At 49.3% G+C, this 10,299-nt stretch overlaps 1 protein-coding gene across 24 annotated transcripts in view; it reads left to right on the forward strand.

Moving 5' to 3' along the window:
* Positions 1-10,299, forward strand: part of PLXNA4 (plexin A4) — a 516,957-nt gene that overhangs the window by 106,516 nt on the left and 400,142 nt on the right. The window contains exon 4 of one of the 24 annotated variants that reach the window (XM_023539980.2): positions 1,797-7,235. The exons of the other annotated variants lie outside the window; for them this stretch is intronic. Within the exon in view, the coding sequence (XP_023395748.1) occupies positions 1,797-2,006 (210 nt within the window). The 3' untranslated portion in view covers positions 2,007-7,235. Of the gene's footprint in view, positions 1-1,796; positions 7,236-10,299 lie in introns of those variants that run through there. 24 annotated transcript variants of the gene reach the window in all.

The raw sequence follows: 10,299 nt of genomic DNA on the forward strand, positions 1-10,299 counted from the left end.
TTCTTCTTGGTACACTTTGATTTCCTTGACGGCCCCTCCACTGGCATTTCTCACTGTGGGATTTACCCAGACTCACAGCCCTTGTTCTATGGGAGTCAATCTTCTCTAATGTGACTGAAAGTGACATGACAGCGAACCCCAGTGCACTCGGATAGAAACCTGGCCTTTCTCATGTGACAGCATTTATTGGCCACCACTATCAATTAGCACTAGAAGCATGATATGGACCACTCTTCTGTGGCCCTACCTTCTGGAAGGGCCTGTGTTTGACATTGAGAAATGTATTTCTTTCTATATGAGAAGTGTCAAGTCCATTCTTCATTATTTTCATATCCTCCTCCATTAGGAAGGTCAGTGGGTGCTCTGCACCAGCTACAGAAGCAGGAGCCAGGTGTCGCCATCCCAGCTGAGGATTTGCCCACCCCTGCCTTCCTGCAACTAGTTTTGTATAGCAACTACAGGAGCCATCCTGGCCTCTCCTCACAGAGCCAGGAGAATCTGACCATAAAATACACACACACACAAAAAGGGGGTGGGGTGGGAGGGAGAGCTGACCAGCAGATGTCCTCCAGCTGAGATAAAATAGATAACCGACTGCGGAGCCCCAGAGAGGCAGCTTGAGCCTGTGGCAGGAACGTCAGATCGGACTTGGTGTATCAGTCATCATTCTCCAAAGAAATAGAGCCAATAGGATATATGTGTGTGTGTATTGAGAGAGAGAGATAGATGGATTTATTTTAAGAAATTGCCTTAAACAATTGTGGGGGATGGTAAGTCCAAAATCAGTAGGTCAGGCAACAGGCAGGAAACTCTTAACAATCTTGAACCTGAAATTGGTAGGCCAGGCATCGGGCTGGAAATTCCAGCAAGATATCTATGTGACAGTTTTGAGGTAGCATCCTTCTCCCTCGGGAACCTCAGTTTTTGCTTCTAAGGCCTTCAACTGATTAGACAAGGCCCATCCCCATTATGGAGGATAATCATCCTTAATTAAACTCAACTGAGATAAATGCTAATCACACTTAAATACCTTCATAGCAACATCTAGACTAGTGTTTGCGCAAACAGCTGGGCACCATAGCCTAGTCAAACTGATGCATAAAATTCACCATCACACTTGGTGATGAATTCTTTTCTTTCCCCGTCACTGACTGCCTGAGGAACCAGGGACAGTCACTCCCTCTGCAGAGCTTTGGTCTTACTTGCAGTAAACCAGGGAGAGAATGAGCTCCAGCCCTCCCCCACGTCTGCCCACTGCTATGTTTATACTCTGCCATGTCACGTCCAGGTGTGGGCAAGAGGGCAGGTTTGCAGGGACAGGCCTAACTCAGGCCATAACTCCACAATAAAATGGTTTGCTGCTTGCTGCCCTGTAAGCATGCTGATATCTGTGGACTCACCTTAGAGCACCCACCAGACTCACCCAGCCTGCCACCTTCCAGCGGTGCTCTGTCACCCACTACGCCTGCTCACTGTGGTCTTGGAGCTCCTTTTTGGTGAGCAGAAGGCAGAACCCTGGTGCTCCCCACCTACATCATGGGACCAGCAGTGACTTCTACTTTCCACCTTGTCAAAAGGATAATTCCCAGAGTGTTCTGAGGCCCTGGGACTGTTCTGCAGGATGAGATCATTGGTGCTAAATTTGTCTTTGCTGACAGCCGGGACCTACCTGGGTTCCAGGGTCCTGGCAGTCTGGGAGGGAGTCATTCAGGGCTGTGTCCTGCCCACGGCCCCAGCTCCTGCCTTTGCTACCACTGCTGTCCCTGAGAAGGGGCCCTCTCCGTTTGGCTTTCCAGGTTCCCTGTTCTGAAGATTTGCTTCTTGCCTACCTCTCCTTCTCGCCCTGGTCTCGAGCTAAACAGCCCAGCATGAAAGCAGGGGAGAGAGTGTGCCTGGCCTCAGTGAGAAGGGACCTGCCCGCCTTCCTTGTATCCTGTGTGCAGCTGTCTTACAGCACAATCACGGCAGGGACTTGCACCACCCCCTGGGGACATGGGGAGGTGTGAGACCAGAGCATGAAGGAGCTCCTGTCACTCCAGCTCACCTGTGGTCTATCAGCTTAACAAGTGAGCTTAGAACGTGAAGTCCCACAACTGGAAATGAGAGCTAAGGATCCAGGGCCATCTGAACTGGAGGAGTGCCCATGCAGCCGCATTCCTGATCAGGGGGTTGCAAGGAGGCTGAGCCAGGGCCACCCATGGACATAGCAGGTGAGGCAGACAAGCATCTCTGTTGGGAGGACCAGCCAGAGATGTCACATCATGGAGGGAAGAAGAGGGAGAGTCAGGGACACATACCCTGCAGGGACCAGCAGCATATTTGTCTCCTATTGCTTCTGTAACAAATTTCCATGGACTCATTGTCTTAACATAAATTCATTATCTTACATTCTCACTGGGCTAATCAAGGTGTCAGCAGGGTAGTAGTTTTTTCTGGAGGCTGTAGAGAAGAATCAATTTCCTTGTCTTTTCCAGCTTCCAGAGGCCACCCACATTCCTTGGCCCATGGTCCCCTTCCTCCATCTTCAAAGCCAGCAACGTTACATTTCTTGGATCTTTCTTCCATAGTTGCGTCTCCCTTTGCTAGGGAAGGCTCTTGTTAAGTACCCCTGTAGTCATACTGGGCCCACCTGGGTAATCTAGACTATGCCCCCATATCAGGGCCTTAAACCTCATCACATCTGCAACGTTGTCACCCTTTTTCCACGCAGGTAGCATAAACATACTCGCAGGGTCTAAGGATCAGGACACAAATCTTGTCCAGAGATTAGGAGATCCTTTGTGGGGGCATTGTCTTGCCTTCTGCAAGCAGAGACCCCTCTAAAAAAATCTGCAAATTGTTGGGGGAGGGGTGTAAGGGTAGTAATTTGGGGGGCCAGTTTGGGCCAAAAAACAAAAAAACCAAACCCAGTGCCGTCGAGCCGACTCCGACTCGTAGTGACCCTATAGGACAGAGTAGAACTGCCCCCATAGGGTTTCCAAGGAGCCCCTGGTGAATTCGAACTCCAACTGTTTGGTTAGCAGCTGTAGCACTTAACCACTACGCCTAGTTTGGGACTAGATAGGGTCAATGAGAGAACCACATCTAAAGAGAAGATGAGGAAGTTCTTACAAAGACTGAAAAGCCTACTAACCTTTGCCATGGTTCGCGAGCAGAGTTCTTCAGGTCTAATATCAAGCCAAATGGAATGGGGATAGTATCCCAAGTTTCTGAGCCCAGGACAGACATGGGGCACTGGAATGTGAGGGGCTCCTTTGGACCAATCAGTTTCTTTGACTTTATTTGGGGTTTCATTATACATGGATTTGCTTTCCTTTGCTTTTAGAAAAGCTTTCGGGGTAAAAAGGTTCTGGAGAGTACATCTTTGTTGCAATTCAACAAGGCAAAAAGGGTTTCTGGCTATTCCACATGTGGAGCCGCTGCGAAAGCCTAGTGAGTGGAGCTGGGGAAAAACCTGTCCGCCTTCAGGGCCGGCAGTGACAGCTGCCAGGGTGTCCCCTCCCCCAAAGGGGAGTCATTGTTGACCTTGATCCTTACCAGTTAAGGGTAAGGGAGACTGTGAGTAGCCCAGCTTCTGTCCGTGTGTTCTGTTTTCTGCCCCCGTCTTCGAATAACATTTATCGTTGAGCAAGATAAGTTTTCAGGCAGCGTGAGATGACCAAGTAAGGGAAAGAATGGTCTCATGTCCTTGGAGATTTGGGATGGGCAGAGCGAGCTAGAATGGACAAATTGAAAAACCATGGGCAAGTATTGGGATGAGGACTGTGGGCTGTGTTGCCACTGGAGGACATGCTCTTGGCTCGGCTTTGCAAAGTATCAGAACCGAGCTGTTCCAGGAAGGCTAGGAGATTCATGGAGCCCTGGTGGTGCAGCAGTTAAGAACTTGGCTGCTAACCAAAAAGTCAGCAGTTGGAATCCACCAGCTGTTCTTTGGAAACCCTATAAGGCAATTCTACTCTGTCCTGTAGGGTTGCTATGAGTTGGAATTGACTCGACGGCAATGAGGGTAGGAGATTCGTGGTCAGGTTTGGGAAGCCAGCTCTTCAGTCCCAGGTGTAAGCACCAGGGATGGCAATGACATAGAACCAGGGCTTCCAACTGGTTTGTTCTGTTTAGAACCCCTGCTGAGAACTTGCATTTCTAATAAGTTCCCAGGTGATGCTAATGCTGCTGGTTAGGGACTGTCTTAGTGATAGAAATACCACAAGTAGATGGCTTTATCAAAGAGAAATTTATTTTCTCACAGTCTAGTAAGCTCAAAGTCCAAATTCAGGGTGCCAGCTCCAACAGAAGGCTTTCTCTCTCTGTCAGCTCTGAAGGAAGGTCCTTATCATCAATCTTCCCTTGGACTAGGAGCTTCTCCATGCAGGAACCTTGGGTCCAAAGAACTCGCTCTGCTCCTGGCACTGCTTTCTTGAGGTCCCCATGTCTCTCTGCTCGCTTCTCCCTTTTATATCTCAAAAGAGATTGGCTTAAGACACAATCCAGTCTTGTAGATTGAGTTTTCATCAACATAAGTGCCCTAATCACATCTCATTAACATCATAGAGATAGGATTTACAAAATGTAGGCAAGTCACATTTGATGACAACATGGCGAACAATCACACAATACTGGGATCGCGGCCTAGCCAAATTGACAGATATTTTGGGAGGACATAATTTGATCCATGACAGGCACCAGTTCTGAGAACCACTAGTAGAATAGTGGTTCTCAAAATTCGTCATACATAAGAATCACCTGGTGATCCTGTTAAAATGTAGTTTCTGATTCAGCGTGTCCAGGGTGGAAATGCAAATTCTCGGTAGGGGTTAGAACTGGAATAAACCTGTTTGAAACCTTGCATAGAACTAGCTTCTGGCTGCAGACAAACAACTAGCTAAGGCTGATTCAGCTACCAGGGTTGAAAGCGTAGATTAATCAGTCAGGGCTGGAGAGTGGGAAGGGGGATGGGAAATGAGAAGAAAGTGAGCACCTCCTACCTGTTGAGCCCAGTCTAGGAATACCTGACACAGGTGCAGCCTTGGGGCCTCCCAGCCACCTTGCAAGCTTGGCCTTTTGGCTCCCATTTTACAAAGAAACTTAGATCCCAAGAGTCGAATCACCTGTTTGTGTACAAACACTAGTTCCATGCCCTTGAATTACGATGTGTGCCTCTGCCTTGCCCACCCAAAGGCCTTTGGCCTGTTCGTGTTTCAGAGCTAAATTTGATTTCCTCTCAAATATCCAACTCTTTGAAGGGGCACATCTGGGGCATAGTGGCATTTGAGGCTCCGGAGAGGAACCTTTGGTGCCAACATCTAGGGCAGGAGCCCTGGAGCTGGAAGCTTCTCGTGAATATTCCTGGGCCTGTGTTCCGAGCCTCAGAGAGGGTGGCTTTTTGTCTCCCGACTGTTGAAATCCCTGGACTCGCACCACGAGCATCTATACTTACAGGATTGCTCTCCAGTGTGACTGGGATTGTGAAAAAGAACAGCTGATGTGTCATGTAATTTCTTTTCTCTTCAAACGTGTATGGGTAGCAGTATGTGCATAAATAAAGCGGGGTGCGGGTGTTCCTGGAAAAGCTGAGGAGGACCTGGTTGACTTACACAAGGCATTTCTCTGCCTCCCTTGTCATCTCTTCCTACTTCTCCCTCAGCAGGAGGAGGGAGAGAAGTCACAAAGTGCAGGCGTAAAATGGACGTTAGGAGCGCTGTTTGGACTTGTGGCTGCCTTGTCTACATTTTCACCATAAGGCCAAGACTCCCGGGCTGACCTCAGTTCTTTGGATTGTTGAGATGAGAACTGTGTCTTCAGAGCCCACTGGGATTGAGTGTCCAAACCATGACACCATTGGGAAAAAAATTATCTATGAAGCCTACCAATTGCCATCCAGTAGATTGTGACTCATGGTGCCTCCATGTATGTCAGCGTAGAATTGTGTCCCATAGAGTTTTCAATGGCTGATTTTTTGGGAGTAGATCACCAGGCCTTCTGAGGTGCTTCTGGGTAAACTCGAATCTCCAGCCTTTTGGTAAGGTGAAAGGTTACACACAAAGTAGTTTCTCATTGAAAAACTTATACACAAATTGTTTTGTGATATTGGTTGCAGTCGCCACAATGTGTCAGTACACTCCCCCTTTCCCTTTACACTGGGGTTCCTTGTATCCATTGAATTTTAAGTTTACAACAATTCTGCGTGTGTGTGTGCGTGTGTGCACGGATACATGTGTATTTTAGTCACTTAAATCTTTAGTAATTTGAGTGTAAGGATTTTTTTTATCCCTGTCGTAATTACTTGAGACTTCTCTTAGGCCCAGTTTACACCAGACTACAGAGATCTGTGAACTGGAAGGCGGTGTGAGGGTCTTCCAACTCAGGGATACCCGGGATAGGTAGGGGAGCACAGCCAGGGATGCCCCAGGCACCAGCCAATGAACCTTTTGAAGCCTGTGTGTGTCTAAGTGTGTGCGCAAGTGTGCGAGACCAGTGTGTAATCCCCTCGGATAGCTTTAGAGGGACAGGTGTTGCAGTACGTTTGATTTGGAGTGTTTTCATGGAGCCTCGGTGGTGGGTGTTGGCATTCCAGATTGAGCCAGCGAGGTTCCTCCTGCCAAGAAGCCGCATTTCTCAAAACATTCCAGATAGCAGATTTCACCACTTGGACACCACAGTCCTGAAGATAAGGTGTTTAAAGTATTAGGGAGACTCTGAAACAGTGTGCTCCCACCCAGCCCCCAGGCACGCTCTCCAAGGCCATCATGGGGGAAGGCTGTGAGTCTGGGAACCACTGGTGTGGGACTCTGTGACCTTGAGCAGTGACCTTGTGCTCCTTGGGGGTCAATTCCCCACTGTGCACTGAAGACCAGGTGCCGCACTCAGGAAGGAAGCCTCCTGAAGAACACCCCAACTGTGAGGACACGAGTTTTCTGACCCTAGGGTCTGTGGGCCACGTCACGTCGGCTGCAGCAGAGTAGTAACAAGGCCAAGGCCGTTTCGCATGCCCTCTGCTGGGCCAGCAAATGACTTTGACCATGGCCTCAGGCAGAACCCTGAGCTCTTGCCTCATGGGTCACCTCAGCCACGAGAGAAAGCGACTGATTCAGCTCTCTGAAAGTAATGCAAGCCCGTGTCCTTCTGTGACAGTCCGTTCTGCTCACACCTCTCTTGGCCCGCGACCAGCCGCTCTGCGAAGCTGTGGAGTGGCCACACGGAGGTGGGCCCGCAGCTTCTGCTCCTGTTCTGTTCATTGATGTGTCAGGAGACAAATAAATGGTGGCCTCTCAACCGCCTTCCCTACTGTTCTGGGCTGAATGTTGTACCCTGAGCCTCAGAATCTGGCCTTATTTGGAAATAGGGTCTGTGTGGATGTAACTAGTTGAGGTCAAACTGGATTAGGGTGGGCCCTAAATCCGGCGACTGGTGTACTTAGAAAGGAGAGGGAGACTCAGGCACAGAGACACAGGGAAAGATGGCCATGTGAAGACGGAGGCGGAGACTGGAATTGCTGCCGTGAGCCAAGAGATACCAGAAGCTGCCAAGAGCAAGTAGAGATAGGAAAGAATCCTCCCCTAGAGCCTTCAGAGGGAGTGTGGGCCGCTGACACCCTGATTTCAGACTTTTAGCTTCCAGGTCTATGAGAGAATAAATTTCTGTTGTTTGAAACCCACTACTTTGTGGTTAACTGAATGCTCAGCTGCTAAGCGAAAGGTCAGCAGTTCCAACCCAGCAGCCGCGCTGTGGGAGAAGGATGTGGTGGTCTACTTCTGTAGAGATTTACAGCTTCGGAAACCATATGGGGGCAGTTCTACTCTGTCCTGTAGGGTTGCTGTGAGTCGGAATTGACTCGATGGCAATGGGAGTTTGTGATATTTTGTCCTGGCAGCCATAGGAAGCTAAGGCATCCACCGACAACTCCCGCCATTTTGCAAAACAGGTTGTAGAGTAGAGGGCTATGGGGGAGCTGCTAATGATTCGGATGGCAAGCTAAGAGGGGGTCCTGGTGCGAGTTTCTCTACAAGGTTAAAAAACATTCCAGGCAGGTGACTTTCCCCAGCAAGAGCCTCCTGCTAACACTTCCGAAAGCCCGAGGACCTGTGAACAGGCAACTGCATCCAAGGTCACAAATTACTTGGGTTTCTTGATAAGTGGCTTGGCAATTTGGTTTTCATCTACCAATGAACACAGAGGGAAGACTTAGGAAAAGTCAAAAAAACAAAAAACTGAAAGGTGAAAATGGAGGATCAGGGAAAGGAAGAGATGGGAGAGGTGAGAATGACCCCAAGGAGGGAGGGACACACACAGACTGTTGCTGCTGGGGTGCTGTTCCCATCCACCTCCTGATGCCACCTGTGAACCTCAGTTACCACCCCCGCCCAGGGCCCTCTGGTGAATGGGGCTGCATCCAGTGAGGATCAGTGGCAGGAGATTTATCCATGACTCCTCTGTCCAACATTTACTGCACGCTTACTAAGTGCCAGTGGGGGCAGTGGTGGTTCAGCAGTGGAATTCTCCCCTTCCATGCGGGAGACCTGGGTTCGATTCCTGGCCAATGCACCTCAATGCACAGTCACCACCCATTCATCGTGGAGGCTTGTGTGTTGCTATGATGCTGAACAGGTTTCCGTGGAGCTTCCAGAATAAGACAGACTAGGAAGAAAGGCCTGGCGATCTACTTCCAAAAATCATCCCATGAAAACCCTATAACTCACAAGGATCTGGTCTGCGATCGACTGTGGGGATGGTATAGGACCAGGCAGCGTTTTGTTCAGTTGTGTATGGGGTTGCCGTGAGCCAATTACCAAGTCAACAGTAGCAAACAACAACACTAAACACCAGGCCCTACTCTCTGGGACTTATTTACATGAGTAAGAAAATATTATTGCCAAGTGCATTTGAAGAAACTGAGGCTCAGAGAGGTAAAGTAGTTTATCCAAGAACACCCGGTTAAAGTTGTGGGGAGAACTTGAATGTGGGTCCGGAGTCATTGCTTGTACCCAGGTGCTTTACTGATCTCAGGGCTGCGCAGAGAGTGTGGTTGGCTCAGACACCTGCACCTCCCAGAAGTGTCAGCTGTTACCCTTCCTTCATATGTGTCCCTGTGACTGAAGCCAGCCCCTCTCTTGCACTCTCCTTGCCCTAAGAGCTTTTGTAGCCAAGCAGTGATAAATGTCCCCTTCTGTCTATCTGGTTGATGGCTTTAAGCTTCTTGTTCAGCAAGGGGGAGAAACTGGGCCAAGGGGTTCCAACTTGCTGAGCTCCTGATGTTTCCTAAGTACAGACAAGGCCATCTGTCTCTACTTGGGAAACATGTGAGCACCCAGGATGATGTGGGCACCTGGGATGATGGCCTGAAGGGAATGCCCTAGCTGGAAGCTGGCCTCTCTCTTTCCTTAGCCTTTGCTCTTTTTCCATACACATGCACTTCAAAAGAAGCAGATGGGTTTATGCATGTTCCCCTAGACCCTCTCCCCTCCAGCCCCTTCAGCAAGAAGCTTCCTCCTCTTGCTCTTTCTGCTTTCTTTTCTTCCTACCAAACCTTCAGCCAGGTCCCCTTCCAAGATGGTGATATTATTTTGCTCATTCTGGCCTCATCACACCTGAGCTGACAATTCTGGCCCTGTCGTCCTGGTACCACGGAGCATGGGAAAGAAAGAAGGGCTTTTTCTGTGAACCAGGAAACTTCTTGCATGCAGGCTGGTAGCCACATACCCAGGGAAAGTCTAGGTGGCATTACTGCTGGACTATATTTCTCTGTTAAGGAAACACCACTGTCATTTGGGTTGGTGAAGAGGCAAGTAGGCGACTTTATCCCGGTCTGGTGACCCAGATTCTCCCTGACCTCAGTTTTGATTCCCACCAGCTTCTAGAGCAAAGGTTTTGAAGCTTTTTTAAGGGAGGGATCCTTTCCTTGAAATACAGTCTTCCATGGAAGCCTAACATATAAAACTGCTAAAAATCAGATCAGTTTTGGTTGGAGGTGGTGGGGTGCCTGTATGGAATGACCTCAGAGCTGTGCCCTCTCTGTTTTTCCAATGCCTGCCCCCACCAGACTCCTAGGATACCTCATGCAACTCAGAGGGTCCCCTGGAGCACAGCTGGAGACCCCCATTCACCACTCTTGCTTTGTGTTGGTCTACGCTGAATCACAAAACCACTCTCATGGTGGGTTGTGTGTCCTGTGTTATTGGCGTGAAATTTGGGGAGTGGAGTCGGGGGAAGCATGTTTGTAAGGGAATGAAGACAGGCTGAGGGACCTTAGAGTGGTTCCCCATTACACCCTCTCAGTAGATGACTCCTGGGGTCCTCGGGTTAGTT

This window comes from Loxodonta africana, chromosome 8 (genome assembly GCF_030014295.1).
Source record: "Loxodonta africana isolate mLoxAfr1 chromosome 8, mLoxAfr1.hap2, whole genome shotgun sequence".
In the NCBI taxonomy this organism is placed as follows: domain Eukaryota; kingdom Metazoa; phylum Chordata; class Mammalia; order Proboscidea; family Elephantidae; genus Loxodonta; species Loxodonta africana.